The 22,271-nt window shown below is 40.8% G+C and overlaps 8 protein-coding genes and 2 long non-coding RNA genes across 13 annotated transcripts in view; 7 read left to right on the forward strand and 3 right to left on the reverse strand.

Moving 5' to 3' along the window:
• Nucleotides 1-3,780, forward strand: part of LOC6578277 (pneumococcal serine-rich repeat protein) — a 53,354-nt gene extending 49,574 nt beyond the window's left edge. For both annotated transcript variants that reach the window (XM_044010616.1, XM_044010615.1), the window contains 2 exons: nucleotides 43-272; nucleotides 648-3,780. In XM_044010616.1, the coding sequence (XP_043866551.1) occupies nucleotides 43-272; nucleotides 648-2,773 (2,356 nt within the window). In that variant the 3' untranslated portion in view covers nucleotides 2,774-3,780. The remainder of the gene's footprint in view (nucleotides 1-42; nucleotides 273-647) is intronic.
• A 1,742-nt stretch (nucleotides 3,781-5,522) lies between these two features.
• LOC6578279 (phospholipid scramblase 3) lies at nucleotides 5,523-7,303 on the reverse strand. The gene is made up of 6 exons (XM_002004158.4): nucleotides 7,123-7,303; nucleotides 6,715-6,762; nucleotides 6,423-6,551; nucleotides 5,974-6,365; nucleotides 5,774-5,917; nucleotides 5,523-5,699 (listed from the first exon to the last, which is right to left on the reverse strand). The coding sequence occupies exons 1-6, from the start codon at nucleotides 7,205-7,207 to the stop codon at nucleotides 5,670-5,672; spliced, it is 828 nt and encodes a 275-aa protein (XP_002004194.1). The 5' UTR covers nucleotides 7,208-7,303; the 3' UTR covers nucleotides 5,523-5,669.
• On the forward strand, nucleotides 5,579-7,082 carry LOC116804148. Its single transcript, XR_004364206.2, has 2 exons — nucleotides 5,579-5,662; nucleotides 5,722-7,082. It is a non-coding gene; the product is annotated as an uncharacterized LOC116804148 (long non-coding RNA).
• A 676-nt stretch (nucleotides 7,304-7,979) lies between the features above and the next one.
• Nucleotides 7,980-9,976, forward strand: LOC6578280 (syntaxin-6). The gene is made up of 4 exons (XM_002004159.4): nucleotides 7,980-8,575; nucleotides 8,724-8,881; nucleotides 8,968-9,624; nucleotides 9,839-9,976. Exons 1-4 carry the CDS (start codon nucleotides 8,541-8,543, stop codon nucleotides 9,913-9,915), a joined length of 927 nt encoding a protein of 308 aa, XP_002004195.1. The 5' UTR covers nucleotides 7,980-8,540; the 3' UTR covers nucleotides 9,916-9,976.
• A 736-nt stretch (nucleotides 9,977-10,712) lies between these two features.
• Nucleotides 10,713-12,656, forward strand: LOC6578281 (deoxyribodipyrimidine photo-lyase). The gene is made up of 2 exons (XM_002004160.4): nucleotides 10,713-10,822; nucleotides 10,887-12,656. The coding sequence occupies exons 1-2, from the start codon at nucleotides 10,755-10,757 to the stop codon at nucleotides 12,508-12,510; spliced, it is 1,692 nt and encodes a 563-aa protein (XP_002004196.2). The 5' UTR covers nucleotides 10,713-10,754; the 3' UTR covers nucleotides 12,511-12,656.
• Nucleotides 12,654-13,811, reverse strand: LOC6578282 (proteasome subunit alpha type-6). The gene is made up of 4 exons (XM_002004161.4): nucleotides 13,705-13,811; nucleotides 13,540-13,636; nucleotides 13,305-13,481; nucleotides 12,654-13,235 (listed from the first exon to the last, which is right to left on the reverse strand). Exons 2-4 carry the CDS (start codon nucleotides 13,613-13,615, stop codon nucleotides 12,754-12,756), a joined length of 735 nt encoding a protein of 244 aa, XP_002004197.1. The 5' UTR covers nucleotides 13,616-13,636; nucleotides 13,705-13,811; the 3' UTR covers nucleotides 12,654-12,753.
• Nucleotides 13,812-13,838: 27 nt separating this feature from the next.
• On the forward strand, nucleotides 13,839-16,558 carry LOC6578284 (ubiquitin-like-conjugating enzyme ATG10). Of its 2 annotated transcripts, none has more exons than XM_002004163.4 (4): nucleotides 13,839-13,917; nucleotides 15,621-15,719; nucleotides 15,778-15,916; nucleotides 15,976-16,558. In XM_002004163.4, the coding sequence occupies exons 1-4, from the start codon at nucleotides 13,879-13,881 to the stop codon at nucleotides 16,248-16,250; spliced, it is 552 nt and encodes a 183-aa protein (XP_002004199.2). In that variant the 5' UTR covers nucleotides 13,839-13,878; the 3' UTR covers nucleotides 16,251-16,558. The 2 variants fall into 2 exon arrangements, with proteins under 2 accessions (XP_002004199.2, XP_043866570.1); XM_044010635.1 differs by having other exon boundaries at nucleotides 15,997-16,558.
• On the forward strand, nucleotides 13,926-15,511 carry LOC122756693. Of its 2 annotated transcripts, none has more exons than XM_032729738.2 (4): nucleotides 13,926-14,086; nucleotides 14,158-14,269; nucleotides 14,328-14,790; nucleotides 14,856-15,511. In XM_032729738.2, exons 1-4 carry the CDS (start codon nucleotides 14,025-14,027, stop codon nucleotides 15,323-15,325), a joined length of 1,107 nt encoding a protein of 368 aa, XP_032585629.1. In that variant the 5' UTR covers nucleotides 13,926-14,024; the 3' UTR covers nucleotides 15,326-15,511. The 2 variants fall into 2 exon arrangements, with proteins under 2 accessions (XP_032585629.1, XP_043866566.1); XM_044010631.1 differs by having other exon boundaries at nucleotides 13,927-14,086; nucleotides 14,331-14,790.
• Nucleotides 16,559-19,272: 2,714 nt separating the features above from the next.
• Nucleotides 19,273-22,271, reverse strand: part of LOC26528666 (diacylglycerol kinase 1) — a 49,854-nt gene continuing 46,855 nt past the window's right edge. Inside the window, 4 exon segments of the mRNA XM_044010619.1 lie at nucleotides 19,273-19,888; nucleotides 19,951-20,132; nucleotides 20,191-20,419; nucleotides 20,533-20,688. Of these exon segments, the coding sequence (XP_043866554.1) occupies nucleotides 19,799-19,888; nucleotides 19,951-20,132; nucleotides 20,191-20,419; nucleotides 20,533-20,688 (657 nt within the window). The 3' untranslated portion in view covers nucleotides 19,273-19,798.
• LOC116804054 lies at nucleotides 20,348-22,201 on the forward strand. The gene is made up of 2 exons (XR_004364075.2): nucleotides 20,348-20,440; nucleotides 20,567-22,201. It is a non-coding gene; the product is annotated as an uncharacterized LOC116804054 (long non-coding RNA).

The following is a 22,271-nucleotide window of genomic DNA, read 5'->3' on the forward strand; positions in this document are numbered from 1 at the left end:
GAATAGTTTAACACACACTCTCTCTCTCTCTCACTCTTACAGCTTCAAGACCAAGGGCAACCTGACCAAGCACATGCAATCGAAGACGCACTTCAAGAAATGCATTGAGCTGGGCATCAATCCAGGCCCAATGCCAGCGGATGGCGAATTCCTGGACGTGGACGTGGAGTTCGATCAGCAATCCTCGACCTCGGCTGGCGGGCGCACTTCCTCCATGGCCGGCGACTCTGCAGATTCGGATGATTATAGCGACAACGAATCGGAGAGCAGCGGTAGGTGGCACTCACACATCAGGGCTGATGGCTGAAGATCTGTGCAAATCTAGGGATTATGTATTATATATAGACTATATAGAGACTGGTGCCTCTAGACACTTCTAAATGAACTGCTCAAGAGAATGCTTGGAGTGTCTTCCAAACTCAAGATGTTGTCTAGCTATAATCCGTTATCTGTATATATATTCTATTCCGGGTATTCCCTAGTCGAGCATTTGCATCTATAGCACGCCGTATGCGATCATCTATCTATATTTCTATAATTCTGACTTCTATCTCCTATGAGGCTATAAACTATTGTCTACTTATCTATTAATCTATACATTTATCTATATATCCTAATACTAAAACTCACTCTTGCCACCTCTACAGACACAGATGAATCCAAGTCCCGCCTGAAGGAGCATGAGGCTGCGCGCGGCCTGCTCTCGCTGTCGATGACGCCGCCCATACCGCAGAGTGTCTCGCCCTATCCCGCGCAGCTGGAGACTAGCATGTCCGCAGCGAGTCCAGCGAACAGCATTGGCTCGGCAGGGGGTGCTTCCACGCAGCCCAAGCGGCAGGTGTGCTCCTTCACGTCGCCCAAGCCGCCGTTTGACTACCAGAAGCAGGAGCAGTACTACTCCAATCCCGAGGAGTCGAAGCCCAAGCGCCAAGTGCCGACGGATGAGAGCAGTGCGCCAATGGACTTGACTAAGCCGAGGCCAATCATCTCGGCAGCAGCAGGAGCAGCAGCAACGACAGCAACATCATCAGCGGCAGCTGCAGCGGCAACAGTTGCTGCCATGGAACTGCCCAAGTCGCAGGCACAGCAGATGCGCGACGTCATCTTCGGCGCGGGCAACAACGAGTGTGGCTTCATGAAGACCTTGATCTCGGTGTCGGACAAGGTGCGCATCTCGGCCGAGATGGAGGAGCAGGCGAAGCGCGAGAGCGAGGGTGAGGATGTGCTGCTGCACACGTACATCAAGGAGCAGGCGCTGCACAACGCCAAGCGCAAGCAGAGCTTGTACAACAGCAGCAGCTACCTGATGACAACCACCACCAGCAGCAGCATCAGCAGCAGCAGCACCACCACTACCAGCAGCAGCAGCATGCCCGTTATGAGCAGCAGTCAGCAGAAGGTTGGCTTGATATATCACGAGCTGCCCAGCATCGAGGTGCACGAGCCGGAGTCAACGGAGCTGGGAGAGCTAGAGAAGGAGCAGGAGAAAATGGAGCAGCAGCAGCAGCAACAGTTGAAAGCAATTGCTGCGAGCAGCCAGGAGAAGCAATCCGAAGAGCGACAGCAGCAGGCAACAGCAACTGCCACAGCTCCTGCTCCCGCTCCTGCTCCTGCTGCAGCCACGCACAATGCCAATTTGCCAGCTGCAGTGCAGCAGCCAGACGCCATCGACTTCAAGGGCGTGCTGAGCAACAGCAACAGCACGAAGCCCATTGTGACAACAGCAACAGCAACTGTTGCCGCCGCCTCAGCAACAGCAACAGCTATAGTCAAGGTGCTGGCCACAGAGGAGGGCTACAACAAGCCGAGCAGCGAGTCGGCAACTGCAACAGCTGCTGCCACAGCAACAACTGCAGCCACCCCGACAACAACAACAGCAAGCGGCAGCAGCAGCTACGCCGGGCGAGTGGTGCCAGCGCCGCCGCCGCCCATTGCCAGCGATGCGCGCCCCACGTGCCTGCTCTGCAGCAAGACGTTCCAGCGGCAGCATCAGCTGACGCTGCACATGAACATCCACTACATGGAGCGCAAGTTCAAGTGCGAGCCGTGCAGCATCTCGTTCCGCACGCAGGGTCACCTGCAGAAGCACGAGCGCTCCGAGGCGCACCGCAACAAGGTGATGATGACGTCCACCTTCGGCGTGCCGACCACGTCGAATCCGCGCCCGTTCGAGTGCACCGACTGCAAGATTGCCTTTCGCATACACGGCCACCTGGCCAAGCACCTGCGCTCGAAGACGCACGTCCAGAAGCTGGAGTGCCTGCAGAAGCTGCCCTTCGGCACGTATGCGGAGATCGAGCGGGCGGGCATCAGCCTGACGGAGATCGATACGAGCGACTGCGAGAACTCGCTGATCTCGCTCAAGCTGCTGGCCCAGAAGCTGCTCGAGAAGGACCCCAACAAGCTCAGTGGCTACACGACGCCGTCGGGCATGCTGCAGCTGGTGGGCGGCGGCGGCAGCGGCAGCGAGATGCCAGCTGCCAACCAGGACAGCGCCTCGGAGGACGGCTTCAGCGCGGCGAACAGCGCCGCGGCCTCGGCCATCGCCTCGCTGGACAACGACAGCGCCGGCAACACGCCGCAGCGCGCCAGCTCCATGTCCGAGGACGAGACGAATGGCCTGACCAACGGGCTGAGCCTGAAGCGCCGCCTGCCCGCCAGCAGCTTCAGCAGCAGCAACGGCGACGAGAGCGACAATCCGCTGGAGACGAGCGAGAAGCGCGCGAGAAGCAACACGAATGAGTTGACTCTGCCCATTGTCGGCAGCAACTGACAATATATGTACATGCTGCAGCATACCTGAGTGTGGCCCTACGCCTGGCCGGCGCCACCGGGCCCACCGGGCCCCAAGCCACATCTGATGCCAAACGCCACTCTCAGTCTAACTCCCGCTCCCGCTCCCATTCCCAATTCCAATTCCAACCCCAATCAGATACCAATTCAAGTCCAATCAGTGAGCCACAGTGGCTGCGGCAATGACCAAAACATCAACGAGCGCATATCAAATGTCTAAGCATATCGCATTTGGGCACACAACAAAAACTCTAAACAAACACACACACACACACATGGAGGACACTCACATGAAAAACTTTCAAGCTGAAAAGCTGCTTAAAGTGTTGTCTTGATAAAAAAAAAAAAAAAAAAAACTTATATAAAAAAAAAACAACTTGAAAATGTGTTGAAAACTGTTTAAGTAAAAACCTCAATGAAGCATCTGGAAAGCTTCTAGGTGCTGTCAATGCTTAATTGATACAGCCTTAGCTGGCAACATTAGCTAAACAGTTTTAAAACTTTCAAAAATATTTGAAAGCTTTTAATTTTTTAAATTGATGAACATTTTATTGTATTCGGTTTTAATCTAATTCTTGTTTACATTTTAGTTTTAGTTTAACTAGAAAAAGCTTTCAACAGCTTGATGCTTGCAGTTCAAGCTTTCATATGCTTAAGCTTTAGAGTGTAACAATTTTCCGTTTTACTTTTTTACCACCGAAATCTCAATACAGTTTGAAATTGTGAAAGCTTTCGGCTTTAATAGAAGTTAAGTTAAAGCAGCTTGAAGCTTTTTAAAATATCTAACCATTTCTAGATGACATTTTGAGTCCCTATTCAAAGTTGAAGCAGTGTGTGAGTTTTTCTATGTGTGTGTGTGAGTTAACATATAGAAAAGTCAAGCATATGTACGATATACTATATACTATATACCATATATATATATTATGTCTAAGGGCAACTGAAGTTGCAACTTAAGTATTTAGTTTAGTTCATGGTCAACTCTCAGCTACGACAAAAAGTTGTTTCAACTCTTACTTTACAAACATATATATATATATATAAACATATATATAGATTAGAATATACATACATATATGTACAGTTAGTCCTAGTTAATATCTATATATATACACAACACAATAAAATATGTATAATTTATAATTTCTTTTTCGAAATGCTATAAAAAAAAAGTTACAAAACTCCTGAAGTGCTGTGAGTCGTATCTATAAAATAATAAAAAAAAATAATATAAATTCTTATGTAAATATGTTTAAAGCTATGTATATTATTTAGTTTACTCTTAGGCTTAGCCCAACCACCCACCATCCTACATACATATAAAAAAAAAAAAAAAAACACCCAACTATCCAAACTAAAACCAAGTTCTTCCTAATTTTGAAGTGAACAAAAAAATATTTTTAAAATTTTAAAGAAAAAAACCCATTATATTTTGTTTAGTTGATTTGTTTTCCAAATAAAAAAACAAAATTTTATTTCTTGAAATAAAAGCAAAAATTTATTTCAAAAACAACTTTACAAAAAAAAACATATTGGAATTGAAATAAACAAGTTTTTTATTTGAAATAAAAAAAAAAAACTGTTACTTTTAAATTTAAAGAAAATGCAACGAGACCACGAGACTCTTTTCAATTGTTTGTTTTTTATTATTAGCGTGAATTATGTTAAAAGCGAAAACAAAAACTAAAGTTTCAAAAATAATTAACTCTAGTTAAAAATTATGTTGTCATATATATATTAAGTTTTGTAGGTTAGTTAAATACACGCAGATAAAGTCTATAGAAACTTAGAAATAATGCAAATTATTGTACAAAAAACAAAAAAAAAAAAAACAAAAACAAACAAACAAAAATCAATATATATATATATTTAAATGTATATGTATGTTAAACAAACAAACAACAAAAATGAAGTGATTTATTACATTATTGTAAAATATATCAAAAAACAAAAACACAAAAAAAAAAAAAAAAAAAAAAAAAAAACATAAAACTGAGCATGAAAACTTTACAAACAAAAAAAGAAAATGACACAAAAAATAAAAAATTCAATGTGAAAAATTTTAATTTTTATTGTTTATTTTTTTGAGTGGGGTGGAATAGCCCGAATGTAGAAATCCTAATTTTTAAGGGAACTATAATGCACAATCATATTCAGATGTATATCTGTAGTTATGTTTGTATGTGTGTCTCCCAATCTATCTAACAGTCTGGCACTCCGTCATTCTCTCTGTCTCTCTGCCTAAGACTAGCAAGGGACGAATAAGAGCTACAGAAGATCATTTAAGTTCTCTTTATGTATGCAGCAGCATTGATTTGGTATACCTATTTGAGTAATACGAAGCTAGAATGCTCGTAGAGTGCAGAGAGTGCTCCCATTGGTCGGTTACAGTTCGACTGCAACGGTCGCTACCTGGCGTCGGGCTCAATATTTGAGCGCGCCTTGGGCTTTGAGTGAAAGCCGCCCTATATAAAGGGCTGCAGCTTTAGCATTTCTTCAGTCGTCCAGGCCTAGTGGGGCAGACAGTTGTGCAGTGCAGTAAAGTGAAGGGAAGTGAATTGTGAATGATCAGCTAAGTGCAGCTAAGCATTAAAGACTTGGAGAAAATACTTAGAGGGAATTCTTAGAGGAAACAGAAGAATTACTTTGAGAAAAGACTTAGAGGAAACAGAAGAATTACTTTGAGAAAAGACTTAGAAGAAAAACGTACAGCAAATATTTTTTAGCAGTAAATTAAATTAAGTGATTTTAATAATATATTTATGCATATTTTATTAGCCATCTTGACAGATTGAAAGGCAGAAGGAAGGAAAGAAAGAATATGTTGAAGAACTCTAATTACTCGAGCAGTGACCGAAACATTAGCCAAGTGAGTATTAAAAACGTTTTTGAAAGTACATATATTCCTGAAATATATGAAAATTGTAGAGATTAGAGATGGAAAGAGGAGAAGGGAGAGAGAGAGCGAGGAGTTTCTTACCAGCAGAAAAGCTGAGCCCAGTATTAAGGCACGCTCCTTGGCGGTTAGCTTTGGATCGCTAAAATAGATATTTGTTGTATATTGCGATTTGCTGGCCACCCATTTGTGGTCTATAGAAGCGCGCAGATCGCCACCAGAATGAATCTAAATAAGAAATACATACATATTATAAAAGTATTGGTAAATAGAAGTAAACCCACCTTAAAGTAGCATTCCTTGGGCAAACAATAGCAGCAGAAGCCGGAATTCGCGGGTCCTTCGACACAAAAGACTGGCTGATGCGTATTGCCGTCCTCAATGTAGAACTCGGGCTGCGTAAAGGTGGGCGACTGCACGACACGACCCAGCACGTTGCCCGGCGGAATCCAAATCTCCAAGTTCTTGGGCTGGCAGCAAATGGCGCCCAGTGCGAGCGTCTTGCGGAACACCAAAGCCTCCTGATGTGTCTTGTCGAGCAAGTGCATCTGGAAGGGCCGTCCGGAGCCCCAGATCATGCGGTTGTTCTGCGTGGAGCTCTCGGAGGCGGCGAAGATGGCATCGCCCAGGGGCGAGCGAACCACATAACGATTCTCCGACGAGACAGCTGTGAGAGCTAAAGAGAATTTAAGTAGATTAGACAAGAGATCAACGATGAACTCATCTCACTCACAATCGTTCAACTCAAATGTCTGCTCGATGTGCACAGACGGCAAATCGGCGAGGCAATCGTAGCCAGCCAGGGGTATAAAGGTGCGACTGCCAGCAACTGTTGAAATGGGCAAAGGTATCCGAGGAGCATCTACAAAGATAGTGGAACGTAATTTTAATCAAAAAGTATAAATAGAGCAATATAGTAAGTAGATTATAAATAGAAATATATATATTGTCTAGCAAATATAACAACTTATATGATATATACAGGGATCAGTTACAATTTCCAGCGACAGAAAGGTAAGACTCACCTGTTGTTGGTCGCGGCTGGGAGGTTATGCTGATTTGTCCATCAAAAACTGTAATTACAAGAAAATGCAAAAAAAAAAAAAAATACCTTTACTTCAATTCACAGACTTAAATGGGTTAGTGAAATTCTTATAAATCGATCATTTGGTCAATTGGAGAGGGCTAAACAAAGAAAATGTCGATAAGGCGTTCATAAAACCAAAACAGAAACAGTTGCTGATAAGATACGGCCAGCTTGTACCTGCTGACACACACACTAAAACACAAATACAGGCAGACAGCAGACCTAATAATCCAATTGTTACATACAACTAGCAGAAATTATCAGTTACTAATAAGAAATATTAAACATGAATCATTAGCATTCCAATTGGATATTTGATTTTAACTGTGCTAAACCAAAACATTACCTCTTGGTTCGTTAGCCGTGCTTGTTTGAGCCACACGTATTTCGCTATCGTATTGCAATGTGCGCACTGCATCATTTTGCAGCATTTTAATAATTTTTGAATTTATTTTATTGAACGATTCGATCCGTTGTTTAAACGCTGCTTTACAATAACAGATCAACGGACAAACTGTGTGACCGGGGCTATCGAGTTTTTAAATACTAAAAATTACAGTGTGTGATAGATTACATTGCTCCTGATTGCGTTGCTCATATTTGCGTTAACAGTGCGCAAAAGGACCACACAGGTGGCCACAACAAATACGCTCGGGCACAGCTGTAGTAAAATTTTTGGCAAAATATAAAATAAATTAGAGTCTAAGCCCAGACTGCTGTGAATACAAATTTACTTAATGAGGAGGCAACGTGAAGCTGGTGAGTTTAAGTGAGATTCAGAGCTACGAATTGAATTTGCGATTAAAACCACAGTTGTTAAATGAGCCCAAACACAAACAACTAAAGAGTTAGTCAGTGAGTAAAACTAGGGCGAAAGAAAGAGAGAGAAAGAGAGAGTTAGAGTCAGAGAGTGCATAACTATACTTACGGTTTAGTGTAAACGATGGGTATTCGTTATGAGTTGTTGCACTCTCAACCGAGAGAGCAGAGGGAGTGAGGCCAAGAAAGAAAGCGTTTGTTCCCGGTTACTTACGGTTAAATGCCAGTACATTTAAATAGGCAAAGAAGAAGAAGCGACTAATTGTTATTTGTTATGGTTTAACAACGCATTAGCTTTAGTTAATAAACAATAGAGTATCGAGGGACTAGCTGTGTTAGCAACTGCTGCTATCTCGATTGTGGCCAATCGAGCAGTGCGCAGACGCTGGAGCGGCATAAACAAGTGCGCCTTCCACCTTTAGACTCCTTTTGCTCTGCTATAACGTCAGTTTACTTCTGGCTATCGCAATAGCCTGGCCGCGAGCGCGGTCTCTCGTATCCACGCCCCCTCGCCCACACAGACCAACACACCGACACACATACAGAGATACAGCAACAGCAACAAGAAGATAACACGGCAATGTGCAATAATCAATAAACGTGCTGTTCGAAAAATAAAAACTTCCAATAAATGTAATCGTAGATTAGATCAAAATTGTTATACACTGTAATTCGTGCTACTTGAAACATCCCCTTTACATTTACGTCGTAAAAAAGAAATAACGAAACGAAAACATTTGCAAACTCTCATATATTTTCTTACCAACCAAAACGAAAACGAAGGGGGTTGCTGCTCTCTCGCTCGCACCCTCTTTGTGAGAGTGGGGCACCAAATAGAAAATAACGAAAATCCCATGAATATAAAAGCCAAGTGTATCGTTACGGCAAACTGTAAAACTTCATTTGAACGCAAACCGGAAAACGTGAGGAGAGCGCGCGTGGGTCATGTCGCTGGAGGATCCGTTTTTTGTAGTCAAGGAGTATGCATTTCACAACATTCGCAATGCCAACACACATACAATCAAATTCTGATGCAACCCTGTTCCCCTACCCCTCACGTCCTCTCTGAATCTTCCTTCTCCACCCATCCCCTCTCTCTGCCCCACTGCCTTATTTTTGTATTTGCAGCGAGGTTTTCAAAGCGCTGAACAAGACACGCGGCCTTTACCTGCGTTGGCGCGAGCTGGGCGAGAACGGAGGCGCCGAGGTTGAATGGACCACGACGGAGCTACGTAATTCGCTGCGCAGTATTGAATGGGACCTCGAGGATCTGGAGGACACTATCAATATCCTTTTGCCAAAACAAATCAAAGAATATTCCACTCTCTTCTCTCTTGCAATTCCTTAACTCTCCCTGTTTCTCTCTTAGTACGCATTGTTGAGAAAAATCCTACGAAATTTCGCATCGATAATCGTGAACTCTCCAGCCGGCGACACTTCATAGACAACACTCGGGATGAGGTCAAGCAGATGAAGGATAAGATGAGCCTGAACCGGAACAGGGACAGAGATATAACCGCACATCAACCACTGCTCGAGAACGAACGCAATCCCAGCCTCAATCACAATCACAATCAGAGCAACGATTATCACTCGCACAACGATCGCACCTATCTGGTCGACTGTCCCAATACGCAATCCGTGGCCAATACTATAGCTGGAACAATGTCGGCGGCAACGGCAGCGGCGGCGGCTGCCACTCGGCACAGTGGTACCAAATACTCGAAACTGGAGAATGCTCTGGACATAGATAGTCCTAGTCATTACGGCGGCAATCTGGATAGTCCGGGCCATCGATATGTCGGTGAGACGGTGTCCATACAGCAGCGCATGATCCAGGGTCAGGACGAGCAGCTGGACATGATCAGTGATTCCATTGGCACCCTTAAGACTGTTTCCCGTCAAATTGGCGTCGAATTGGATGAGCAAGCGGTCATGCTGGACGATTTTGGTAATGAGTTCGATACGACCGAATCAAAGCTCGACACAACTATGAAGAAAGTTGCCAAAGTTTTGCACATGAATAACGGTAATTATTGCGACAACGAACCACGAGGGTAGCTCTGAAAAGTCTTCGAACTTATAATAATAAATCCACCCTCGTAAATATTTGCGACTGTCTAAAAAATATTCATTTCACTCAATGAACTTGCTGTTAGTCCAAAAACTCATCAGACTACTCTCGTGTACTTGTTCTTTAATTAATAGTTCACTACCTTCTGTCTCTCTCTCTCTCCTTGCAGATAAGCGACAGTGGGCCGCGATTCTCATACTTTCTGTGCTGTTATTGTTTGTGATAATTTTGTTTATTATTTTGTAATTTTATTTTATTTTTTAAATTCTCTCTCCGTTGATTGTAGTGTAAATTCATTAGATTTATATACAATATATATATATATATATATATATATATATATATGAATATATATATGTATATTTGAAATAAGTATATTTGCAAATTTTAAAGTAAATTCAAATATTTTCTATATATATATATATATATTTTATTATTATTAGCCACACTACAAAACTTCTTAGCTGTATATACACACACACACGTTTAAACATTTATGAACAAACAAAAAAGAAAATAAGAATTGAAGTAACAAATTGGATGTAAGCGTATTTCCAAAGACAATTTCCGGCGTAGGCTAAACTGTAACACTTGCTAAACGGTACAATGTATATGTATGAGAAAGAATATATCTGTATATCAAAGAGAGTTATTTAAAAAAAAAAAAAGAAACAAAACCTGTATGCAGTTGAGAAAATATATAAATAATTAAAAAAACAAAACAAAAATTGTATTAACTAACAGCTGCCGAGACTACTGTTAAAATAGAATTCCTTGACTATGTTAAGGTGCTGTTGTTTTTCGCCAACCGGTAAACAACGAGAAGTGTGACCTGCGCATAGCTAGGGCAAAATCATTTTAACAATGCAATTTTTTGGATTTGATAGACTTACATTTTTGCAGCATTTTCGGATTTCTTGTTCTCTTGCAAATGGGAGTATATTTATTTATTTCTAGAAGATTATTAAATTTCGTCATTGCATGCGTGCAGCTGACGTCGAAATCCTCTAACGGCTATTTGTTTTACCTGAAAAGGTGTGACCAGCTGATATACAGAAAATAAAAACATTTAACCAAAATGCGCAATGCAAATTGGAGGATCTGTGAGTACCAAATTTGCATTGCTTGGCGGTTGTCGCGTTCTATTTCAATTGTGAGTACTAATAATAATAAAAGAAAACAATATTTTTATTTATTTATATCAATTTTATATTTAGATTACACATGAAGCGAAATAAAAGCAATGCAGCGCGCGCTGCCAAAAAGAAACCGAAAAAGGCCGAAAGTAGTGGCAGCAGCAATGAAAGCGAGAGCGGGAGCGGAAGCGGTGAAGAAACAGTTACAATAACGCCAGAAAAAAAGACAAAGCCAAGCTACAACAGCTTTGAGCAATTTCTCAGTCACGTGCAGGATCAACGTCTCAAAGCTGCTGCAAATGTACATGAATTTGCCTTCAGAAAGAAACGAGTTCGTGTCTTGAGTTCGGCTAGCGATGTCAAGGAGAATTGCAATGGAGGCGTTGTCTACTGGATGTCGAGAGATGCTCGCGTTCAAGACAATTGGGCGCTGCTATTCGCCCAGCGGCTGGCATTGAAACTGGAGCTGCCTTTGACGGTAGTCTTTTGCCTGGTGCCGAAATTCCTGAATGCAACCTTAAGGCATTACAAGTTTATGCTGGGCGGCTTGCAGGAAGTGGAACAGCAATGCCGGGAGCTGAACGTCTCATTCCATCTATTGCTCGGGCCAGCCGTAGAGCGGTTGCCCCAGTTTGTCAAGGACGAGAAAATAGGCGCTGTAATTTGTGACTTTGCACCGCTGAGGCTGCCGCGGCAGTGGGTCGAAGACGTGGTCAAAGCCCTGCCAGCCCATGTGCCGCTTACGCAAGTTGATGCCCACAATGTGGTACCCCTCTGGGTGACCTCCGATAAGCAAGAGTATGCAGCGCGCACAATTCGCAACAAGATAAATTCGAAATTGAGTGAATATCTAACCGAGTTTCCACCGCTGATAAAACATGCGTATGGCAATGTCAAGGGCAGTCGAAGTGTGGACTGGACTGCAGCATACGAGATGCTCAGCTGCGACAAGTCTGTGGATGCTGTGGAGTGGGCCAAGCCGGGCTACACAGCTGCCTGCAGGCAGCTCTACGACTTTTGCACTCGCCGCCTGCGACACTTCAATGACAAGCGCAATGATCCCATGGCGGATGCTCTGTCTGGTCTCTCGCCCTGGCTGCACTTTGGACAAATATCCGCGCAGCGTTGTGTCCTGGAAGTGGGCCGTTATAAGACCATTTATAAAGAATCGGTCGAAGCTTACTTCGAGGAGGCGATCGTGCGTCGGGAATTGGCTGACAACTTCTGCTACTACAACGAGCATTACGATAGTCTGAAGGGTCTATATAGCTGGGCATACGAATCTCTTCAAGCGCATCGCAAGGATAAGCGCAGCCCTTGCTATAGCCTGGAAGAACTGGAGCACTCGCGCACCTACGACGATCTGTGGAACTCGGCCCAGCTGCAGCTGGTCAAGGAAGGCAAAATGCACGGGTTTCTGCGCATGTATTGGGCCAAAAAGATTTTAGAGTGGACCGAAACGCCGGAACAAGCGCTTGAGTATAGCATATTATTGAACGACAAGTACAGTCTGGATGGACGCGATCCGAATGGCTACGTTGGTTGCATGTGGTCCATCGGTGGGATTCACGACCAAGGCTGGAAGGAGCGCGCGATATTTGGTAAGATTCGCTATATGAACTATCAAGGCTGCAAGCGCAAGTTCGATGTCAATGCCTATGTGATGCGCTACGGCGGAAAGGTGCACAAGAAAAAAGAGAGTTAAGGAAACCGAGAATCTCTCAAGTCTCTAAAAGAAGGTTGCTATGCTTTTGTGGTATATCTACAATATATCTAGCTATGCGTTGCATAACCTTTATTGTTAATTACCTGATTGTTAAGCTGCTAAATGAATAAGTCAAATGAAAATAATTTAATTGTTTTTTTTTTCCAATCTTTCCGCAACTCCATTTTTAATGTTTATAAAAAAGGTGATTTAACATCTACATGGGGGTCACACGCTAGGCGCCTAATCCTTTTCAGCAATTTTGGTTAGATGATCCTCGATCTCCTTCTCATCGAGTATACGAAACTGCGGATTTGACTTGCTCACAACGCCGATCTCAATGCCATTTGGTTTAAAGTCAACCGCCAGGACACTGGACAGACAAGTGATTGCCAATTGTATGGTCTTCTCCTCGGAGAGATTGTTTTTGTACTTCTTTTCCAGATAGCTATTGGCCTCAATCATTTTCGCGCCAACTGAACAGGCACGGAAACCGCAATAATAGCCAGCCGGATCCGTTTTGTAGACGCATGGACCCAACTCATCATCGTAGGAGATTAGGACCATGCTACAGCCCAACGGGCGCATCTCAGCATTCTGGGTGTACACCTGATTGATGTCCGCAATGCGACGGCAGAGCACATCTACGGGCATCTCGTAGCCGTACTTGTAGCGGAAATTGGCTGCTTCATAGCGTGCCTTTTGCACCTGAGACCGGGAGTCGGCTGCAAATATTTAGTATGGAATATGCAAATTAAATAAGGTGTTGATGTTGATGTGTGGCTTGTGTTTACCAATGCGTCCAGTCATAACGCAGCCAATTTCCTTGGTAATGCCAAACAAATGGGTCACAGTCTCTGGCACAATATTCTTCTCCGTCACCTTCTTCTGGGTGGCCACAACGGCACAGTCGCCGCTCTTTAAAGCCACCGAAGTGATGTTCTCCTGGGTAATGGCCTTAAATGCATATTCTAGAGCCAACAATTGGTTAATTATTTTACATATTTGTATACTGTCTTAAATACTTACCCACTTGATAGAGGCGTCCCTCTGGCGAAAAGATTGTAATGTGTCTGTCGAAACCGGCTGAACTTCCTCGAGACATTTTCGTATATTTTTAATTTGCCTAAACCAGAAAGTTGTTTGGCATAATTAACATAAATTGTATTATGGCGTTTCGCCTTTCGTACATACCTTTACTTTATTTAAATTTCAAACCAACAAGTTTTTTAGTGTGCTTGGGTTTCGTTTTGCTCACGGCAGAAATTTATAAAGTCATTGTTGACTAGGGATGGCAAACATATCGAATTATTGCGCGATAACACGTTCTCATTTTGTGCGAATGTCAATAATTGGCTGACTATCGAAATGCATTGCGTCTGCGAATGGCAAGCGAAGTGGAATAAGGTAAATATACCACAATATAAAATAAAGAATAAAATAATGTTAGGCGTATATTAAAAGTGTTAAATTAAGTATATGTTTACACGTTCCGGCTGTTACGCATTACGAACATGCACGAGGATGACTTGAAAAATCAATTGACCATTGCGCGCAACGAGATAAACAACTTGAGGTACAATTCAAAAATTTCCATCATCTTGTGGAAGTTCAAGTTCAATGTTATTTATGTACCTTGTTATGCAGACAGCAGGTGCGCAATTTACAGCATGTGCAGCGCAAGGACATTGAGACAATAAACCGGCTGCTACAGGATTTTCGTTGCGAAGGCTGCGCCGAGGCCAAGGACAACCTGCAGGTACGTTGCAGGTGAGTGGGGCCGCTAATGCAATGATATTAATGCCAATGCCAAACAGCAGAACAGCAGCAATGATAACGAAGACGTCGTCCACTTCAAGTCCATTGGCATAATACGCACCGACTTTCCAGAGAAACGCGCTGTGCCCCGGCAGTCGAGCGTGGGCAATCGCCTACGTAGCTTTATACAACTTAGTGATGGCACTTTTACCAATCCGGAGCATTCGCTTGAGGGCTTAGCCGATTTCTCTCATATGTGGATTATCTACCATTTTCATCGAAACAATTCACATCCCAAGGCCAAGGTGGCACCCCCTCGCTTAGGCGGAGAGCGCGTTGGCGTCTTCTCCACACGTTCGCCGCATCGGCCTTGTCCCATTGGATTGTCGCTGGTGGAGATCGAGAGGATTGAGGGTGATAGAATAAGCTTCTTTGGAACTGACATGGTGGATGGCACTCCTGTGCTGGATATTAAGCCATATATACCCTACTATGATGCACCTGTGCTAAGTGTAGACTCAGGTGTGTTGGGCTACAAATCTATAGATTATGTTCTTCTATTGATTTTACGTTGTATTCACCATAAGGTCGAACTGCTGCAATGCCCAATGAAAACAATGCCGACTTCTATGGGTCCCGTCAAGAACCAGATGGCGAGGAATCCGATTTGGAACTGTACGGAGCGAGTGGCTATACAGCCAATAATATAAATCCCGATGTCTTGAGCGGTCAACCGCCATTGCCGAGTGCTGTGCGTGTACCCAATTGGGTTGTAGCCAACCATCGTCTGACCGTTTGCTTCAATGAGCACGCCGAGGCCCAACTGCTGGAGCTGCAAGTGCAAAAACAATGCATTGTGGACATCTTGGAAGCGGATCCTCGTTCCGTATATCTGCGCACAAAATATGGCTCACAAATATTTACGTTTCAACTAAGCGAAGTTACTGTCACTTGCAAATTTGATGATAAAGCTGGAATTGTGACTGTGGTTCAAGTGCGGCGCAATGAGAATATTCAAGTCGCTGCTTTGGACGGTGGAGATTCGCACAATTCCTGATGGGGCCGTGTATTTAAGATAAATATTACAAAATATAATATTTGCAAAGGTTTTGAAAACTGATTCGCTTGTGTAGTAAAACAAAAAGTTAATTATCTTTGTGTGTGTTTTAGCTTAAGTATTCAAGTTGAGGAGCTTTAAAAATGTAAACTGTTTCGATTATGTATAATATATATGTATATGAGGCAACGCGCTTATAATGTAACGAAAATAAAAACTGTGTTTATATTTAGTTCACTAACAATTGCTACATATATTCATATATTATGTTAAATCTTAATTATGTTCTTTTTAGATGAGTGATTCTCTGACTTGGTTGGAGTTTCTTAGTCAGGCCAAAGAATTTCTGGCTATGTCTTTAGATTTAAATGACAGCTGGCAGCTTATTGAAAAGGTGAGTATATATGCACCTGATACAATCGATTCTATATCTTCCATTCTTTATCTTATAGGACAATCAAGAGCCCAATTCTTTTCTGAAATACACTCAAAAAGTCAAATGTGCGAATGAACTGATAAATGTGGAGTACCATATTGTGTACAGCATCTCCTATCAAGTGCCCATGCTCTATCTGCAGGCTCATCGATCAGGTAAATTGAATCTCTCCTGCAATTATGTATCAATTGTTATTAAGCAATGTTTTGACCAGATGGTGGCCTCTTGGATATAGAGGCCACTTGGAATCTGTTTATGCCAGATGCGCCTCGTAGCGATCTTTATCAAATGCTAACGCCAATGGAGCATCCGGTGTTGTTTCGTCCCTTTATGGCGTTGCATCCATGCCGCACCGGCGAGATTTTGGCCCAGTTTGGCAAACAGAGTAAAAATCGCATACTCACCTTTATAAGTGTCTATGGACCTTATGTTAAGCTAGAGTTATCCAATAGGTATGGCTTGATTAAGGAAAATAATCAAAGAAATTAAATTAAAATGGTTTATTGTTGATATGAAGACAATATATAAAAGAATTGTAATGTTAAACTTAAGACTAGATATATAGTAATAGTACATTGCTGAAATTTACAAACAGCACTCATCTAGATATACATAGATCTAATCGAATTGAGTCTACATATAAAGTGATTGCACATATTGTAAAGAAAACCCTATACTCAATCTATAAGCATACGTTATTTATATTATATCAAATTGGCTTTACCAAAGAACCCAAGTCTCATTAAGGAAATAAAACAAAATGGACTGTTTAATAACATCTATATACATAGATTGTATTTATTATATGTGGTTTGATTTAAACACTGATTATAGGCATTGGCTTACAAAGAAGGTTATGATCTTTAGTTATATGCTAAATACTCTACTATATTTATTTATGTATATTTTCGAAAGCCTTGGCACAATCTTGACAAGTCAAATAAAAAGTGTATAAATCATAAAAAGCGAGTTTTTAGCACTTGAAGCTGCATAATGGCACATATATGAATTAGCTACTATAAAAACTATAGACAAGATGATATATACGTATATTAATTAATATATCTATACAAATTGGAACAGATATTATATGGTTGACATAATTTGTAGTTTCTTTTTTATATGCAATAGTTGATTTTATTTCTTTTTTAATATTTTTTAATTAAGTTGTATTTTTGGCTATAACTGATTTGTTCAGGTTTAATATTCGTATGTCTATTTACAACTATGTTTTATTTATATTTATATTTCGTGTCGTTTTCTAGTTGTTGCTGTAAATAAATACATTTTAAGTCTGCTGTTCTATAGTACATAGTTATTTAGCTTATCCATATATAGAGTATGTATATATTTGTTAGCTTTTGCTTCTTCTAATAGTAATTTGTTTATACTTCTCTTCATTTATAATTAATGTTAACTGGCTACTGTGTGGCATTTGCATCCCATTTGAAAGCTTTGTGGGCTTTAGGATTCGCATTCGAAAAATGTTTTGTTTGCAAAAAAAAATTAAATGGATTTTTATGTATATCTATATATATAAATATATAGACGAAACCAAAATTTGATATATTTATGGATTTATATATTTATAATTACTATGTATATTTCGTGTGGTCTTGAAACAGTATTAGTTGATCATTTAATCAATTTCTACTACTAAAAGTAATCCCTTTGCTCGTTCATAAAACTAATATGGGGTTATTGGCTTCAAGCAGTGTCTGACTGTAAGACCGTCCACCGTCCATATTTTCATAGAGAGCATGACCCATCGGAAAATATTAATATCAACTTTCTTGTTTTTGCTACTCCTTCCTTCTACTATTTTTGTGAGTTGAACGAGCATTATGCAGTCGATTACAGCCGACAGCAAAGGTTTTTTTTTTTTATATTTAAATGAGTCTAACATAAAGTTTATATATAATGGTTGAATAGAATCTGTTATGCAAGAAGTAATTACCCTTCCATGAGTCACTTGAGAAAAAACGATATATTTAATACAATTTTTTCTTTTTTTTTGCTAAAACGAAAAAACTATTCAACTCCCCTCATTAGTGTACAAATATTACAATCAATTTAATTTAAATCTCGACAAAAATATTTAAGTAAGCAAACGGTTCAAACTACCCTTATAAGCATTTATAATAAAACTAGAAAATCAAAAGAAAACAAAGAACAAATTATATATTTTTGGTATAAAATAAATAAATATATTTTTGAACAGTTCACACTTTCTCATTGATGATATTCACCAACTGAGTATTGCTAATGCTCTTGTATAGTTAGTTTAAGTAGGTACTATGTGTGTGTTAGAATATATATGCATACATGTGATTAGCATTATCTATGATATTTCTTAGGTATTCTAGATATATATTTATGTAGATATATGTATATATTTAAATGTATAGGAATGATGTTTTGTTTAATATATCAATTAAATTTACTTATACCAAATTTTAATATATGTAAGCACAATAAATGTTTAGGAACTCACTCACACCTATCTGTGGCTATATATATTGTTCCAATTGTAATTGTATTATATAGATAAACATATTTACATAACATAATGAGAATCTAAAGCTATTTTCCAAGTTTCGCTTCAGATATTGATTCGATTCTTAGATTCGTTCAGTTTTACTTCTTTATATATATATCTATATATATATATATATATGTTTCGAGTATTTATGTAGCACATATCTATATGTATAGTACTATACCAATTATATTTTTTCTTTTGTTTTTCATATCAAAATTCATTTAAAGCTTCACCATTTCATTGATATTTTCTCTTTTATATATCAATTTACATTTTTTTTCGTTTATTTATATATACAAAATACATAATAAATAAATAACATATAATATATGTGTGATTCTGTGCACTGCTGTTTTCAAAATGAATAATAATTTATACAATTTTACACTCAATTTTCTCAATTGAAAATTTTTAATTAAAATTTAGCCAATGATATGTTTTGTTTTATTTTTTTATTTTTAAATATTTTCGAAACTTGAAAATCAACGAATAACAATTTTTTGTTGTCTAGGATTATAAAGCATACACACAGCATTATTTTAATACTCGTTCGCGTAGTCAAATAATTTAGTTTGGTTCGTTTATAAAATTTTATGAATAGACTTGGAATACAGCCTTGAAAATCAGCTATATGTACTCAAATCTGTAGTTTCATCCCATCATTGATGTTCTGATAATATTAGCTAAAATCCCTAATGGAGTGACTTGATCAGCTAAGCTGGGTAATTATATAGCTTAAGCCAATTGGTGAAGTGTTAAAAATGAAATTTTAACATAAACGAGTATTGGGCAGTCGATTGTACCCGACTGCAAAGTTTACAATATTTCATTAAAACTAATTTCGACGGATTTAAATGTAAATATGTATCTATGTAAATGTGTATATATAATTTATAATATTTATATATATTTTTTTCGTGTTTAGACTGTGCATTCGATTTTGAAAATTCGCACTACATTCTTTTTTTGTTTGTTTGTTTGTTTTTGGTCTCATTTAAGTTGCATTATTGGACAAGTTTTACGTGTATGTATGTGTGTGTGTAAGTGTATGTGTTACTTACAGTGCCTAATAAATACGTGTACCAATCTATATATAGTACATCTAAAGCTTTCACGTGGTTAACACTGAGATTTCTTATGTGTAAATTTAACTAAAGATTTATATGTATATAACTGTTCTATCTGGAATGCATGTGACTTTTGTAGAATTTCTCGTTCACAATATTAAATTATGCTATTAAAAAATGTATGTGTGTAAAGCTCTACCAACTCACTCGATACGAAACGATTCGAGAATTTTGCTAAAAAATTGTTTAGATCTTCGTCTATGGGCAATATATATATAATATCTATGGGGCTTTTAAGGCTAAGGTAAATTATGGACGGTGATGCTTCTGGTAACAATGCGAAAATCATTATCATCTAGCTCATCGGCCGACTCCGACGCCAACTGCCTGCGTTGGCCAATGAAGTCGCTCGATGCGCTGCGCCTGAATCAGCTGCACAGCATATTAAAGAATCCGCGACCTTTCTCGGAGCGCGGCGCCATTAGCATCGGTACCTGGTTCTTGTGAGTTACCTTTATCTGCAAGGGAAAATATACGTAAATAAACTCCATTTAGTTAACTCTTTCTTTGCTTCACGTACCGTGCAAGGCATTTGCATCCAGGGCTCGCCATCGATTTGCATGGGAAATGTTTTTTTGGTCTTGATAATCACCTCGCTGCACTGGGCCAAGCGACGACCCGAAGCGCGCAAACCTGTGCGCACCTGACCCATATGCAGACAATTCTCCAAGCCAATTACCTCTATCAAGCGATCACCGAAATCTGCCGTTGAAGTTCCATTAATGATACAGTCAACCATGATGGTAAAGCACACACGTACCTTGTATAGCCACAGATAGATCCACGGAATTGAAACTCGTCGCGGAGAATTCCTTGTCGCTCGACTTTAGCTTTTTACTCTTGCCGAAGGGTCCGGCACTCTTGCGTATGCGTTTCTGTGATAGATGCTCTCCCCACAAATTGGAGCCGCCATGCGTATAGGGTATATTCAGCAATGCTACACCCTGTAAATGCGGTCCATTGGCCAAGTCTAAGGCAACGCCATCGCACTATTGATTGGAGATAAATAGGTAAATTTATAATTTAAATATTTTTTAAAATATTATACATTTTTTATCATTTTAATATTTCCATTTCTTTTCTACATATTTTATTTTCTTACCACGATTTCAATATGTTCATGCAAATTCTTGCAGGAGGCAGCGAAAGTCTCGGATGTTGCATATTCGAAATACCAAAGTTTGTTCTTCATGCGGCTATTGAATTTATGCGGATTTTTCTCGCGCTCCAAATGGAATTTCACACAAATTGCGGCGTCCTGCAATAGAGGGAGAAAAGTCAGCATAGAAAGCAAATCAGAAATTGCATTCGCACCTCTAGTGCAGGTGATATGCACAAATAAATGCAGAGATACAAACATGTGGGACGTGCTTCAAAACTTATTGCCAGCTGCAGTGGCCTGTCAGTTCGATTGCCTCGCCTCCTGATAGTCATGGCGCATGCATAACGCATACGCAGCGTAGGCCACAGCTCTATTATGTGAAACACATTCAGGCAGTGCACGCAATGCATGCAGTGCATGTAAGCGAGCTGGCAGAATTTTAATTTTTGCATATTCGGCTAGCGACGCAGCACTTGACACAGCAGCAGTCGGAGTGCTGGCCAAATATGCAAAAATTGAGGCTGAACGGCAGGCGGAGTGGGAACAGGACGAGGAGTAGCAACAGGTAGTGAGGAGGACGAGCAGCAAGAGTTGAAGAAGGAGAGTGCAGATGCTGGAGCAAACGAACGAGCGATAGGAGCGAATGTGACAGCAAAACCCAGGAGGAGGCTAAAACCGCAGCCGGAACAAGTGCTTGTGGCCCAGGGCTTTGATTGCGCATACGACACGTTGCACATTTTGTAGGCGCATTTATTATGCACGTCACAGCGCCCACACAACACACAGCACAGAGCACACACAAACAACCCCCAACACACACATACACACACACACACCAACCCACGCTTGCCTTGCTGGAAAAAGGGAAGCCGCTATGGCATTTACGTTTTGTGGCTGTTGCTCTCACAAAGCAAAATAAGATTAATTACACGGATCCAAAGCCAAAAATTGAATTATCAGGCTAAAGAGTGGGCGAGTGTGTGGAAGCGAGCTTGTGCGGCGCAGGTGGAAAACTTTTTAATTAGCCCCAGCAGCTGCGAGTGCCAGCTCAACTAAATTCATAACTTATATGCCGAGGACCGCTTGAAGCCTTGGGCAACGGTTGCGACTGGACGCGCATAAAATGTGGCCCATAAAATTTTGTTAAACAAATTGACAAACTGACACTAAAGGTCATAAAGCCGCAAAGTATGGGATGAGCTGGATCTGAAGAAGTCGTAAAACCTGTGAGCCTCAAACGCAATATATATGTATGTATATGAAACGTGCCAAGTCCCAGGGATCTGTTATCGGTACTGCAAAAGAGCAATTACATATATTGTATGTATGCATGTACATGCACATGTGTGTGTGTGCGCTTACCCCTTGCCCAGAACCTCATGCTCTTCTCATTTCATCGTGTAATGCAGAAAGTTCGCGCTTAACGTCAATTGTTGACGTTAAACCAAAGCGTCAGTGTGAAATACTTTGCCATGCCGCATTACTCATACTCTGCAGACGCACACACACACACACACACTCACTCAACCTTTAAGCTGCTGCTGCTGCCGTTGTTGCTGCTGCCACTTGAACTAGCATATCATACACACACACACACACGCACGCTCACATATATGACAAGTTGCTGGGGAGTCCTCAAGATGCTCTCTCCCACACACACACACACACACACACGAGTGGAGAGCCAGAGGCAAACATGGGTCTGAGGCGGAGGCTGTGCGAAATGAAGCCGACAAGTG

Source organism: Drosophila mojavensis, unplaced genomic scaffold, assembly GCF_018153725.1.
Source record: "Drosophila mojavensis isolate 15081-1352.22 unplaced genomic scaffold, ASM1815372v1 contig_80, whole genome shotgun sequence".
NCBI classification, from domain to species: Eukaryota; Metazoa; Arthropoda; class Insecta; order Diptera; family Drosophilidae; genus Drosophila; species Drosophila mojavensis.

Bases quoted from the DNA above. Each gene is read 5' to 3' on its own strand.
- LOC6578280 (XM_002004159.4), top strand. From the start codon at position 8,541: ATGTCGCTGGAGGATCCGTTTTTTGTAGTCAAGGA. The intron at 8,576-8,723 runs GTATGCATTTCA...TTGTATTTGCAG, and splicing joins CCGTTTTTTGTAGTCAAGGA to CGAGGTTTTCAAAGCGCTGA. The intron at 9,625-9,838 runs GTAATTATTGCG...CTCTCCTTGCAG, and splicing joins AGTTTTGCACATGAATAACG to ATAAGCGACAGTGGGCCGCG.
- LOC6578284 (XM_002004163.4), top strand. From the start codon at position 13,879: ATGCATTGCGTCTGCGAATGGCAAGCGAAGTGGAATAAG. The intron at 13,918-15,620 runs GTAAATATACCA...TGTTCTTTTTAG, and splicing joins GGCAAGCGAAGTGGAATAAG to ATGAGTGATTCTCTGACTTG. The intron at 15,720-15,777 runs GTGAGTATATAT...TTTATCTTATAG, and splicing joins GCTGGCAGCTTATTGAAAAG to GACAATCAAGAGCCCAATTC.
- LOC6578281 (XM_002004160.4), top strand. From the start codon at position 10,755: ATGCAAATTGGAGGATCTGTGAGTACCAAATTTGCATTGCTTGGCGGT. The intron at 10,823-10,886 runs GTGAGTACTAAT...TTTTATATTTAG, and splicing joins TGTCGCGTTCTATTTCAATT to ATTACACATGAAGCGAAATA.
- LOC6578279 (XM_002004158.4), bottom strand. From the start codon at position 7,207: ATGCTGCAAAATGATGCAGTGCGCACATTGCAATACGATAGCGAAATA. The intron at 6,552-6,714 runs GTGAGTCTTACC...CTATCTTTGTAG, and splicing joins CCAGCCGCGACCAACAACAG to ATGCTCCTCGGATACCTTTG. The intron at 5,918-5,973 runs GTGGGTTTACTT...TTTCTTATTTAG, and splicing joins CCAAGGAATGCTACTTTAAG to ATTCATTCTGGTGGCGATCT.
- LOC6578282 (XM_002004161.4), bottom strand. From the start codon at position 13,615: ATGTCTCGAGGAAGTTCAGCCGGTTTCGACAGACACATTACAATCTTT. The intron at 13,482-13,539 runs GTAAGTATTTAA...TGTTGGCTCTAG, and splicing joins GGGACGCCTCTATCAAGTGG to AATATGCATTTAAGGCCATT. The intron at 13,236-13,304 runs GTAAACACAAGC...AAATATTTGCAG, and splicing joins CGTTATGACTGGACGCATTG to CCGACTCCCGGTCTCAGGTG.
- LOC122756693 (XM_032729738.2), top strand. From the start codon at position 14,025: ATGCACGAGGATGACTTGAAAAATCAATTGACCATTGCGCGCAACGAG. The intron at 14,270-14,327 runs GTACGTTGCAGG...AATGCCAAACAG, and splicing joins AGGCCAAGGACAACCTGCAG to CAGAACAGCAGCAATGATAA. The intron at 14,791-14,855 runs GTGTGTTGGGCT...ATTCACCATAAG, and splicing joins TGTGCTAAGTGTAGACTCAG to GTCGAACTGCTGCAATGCCC.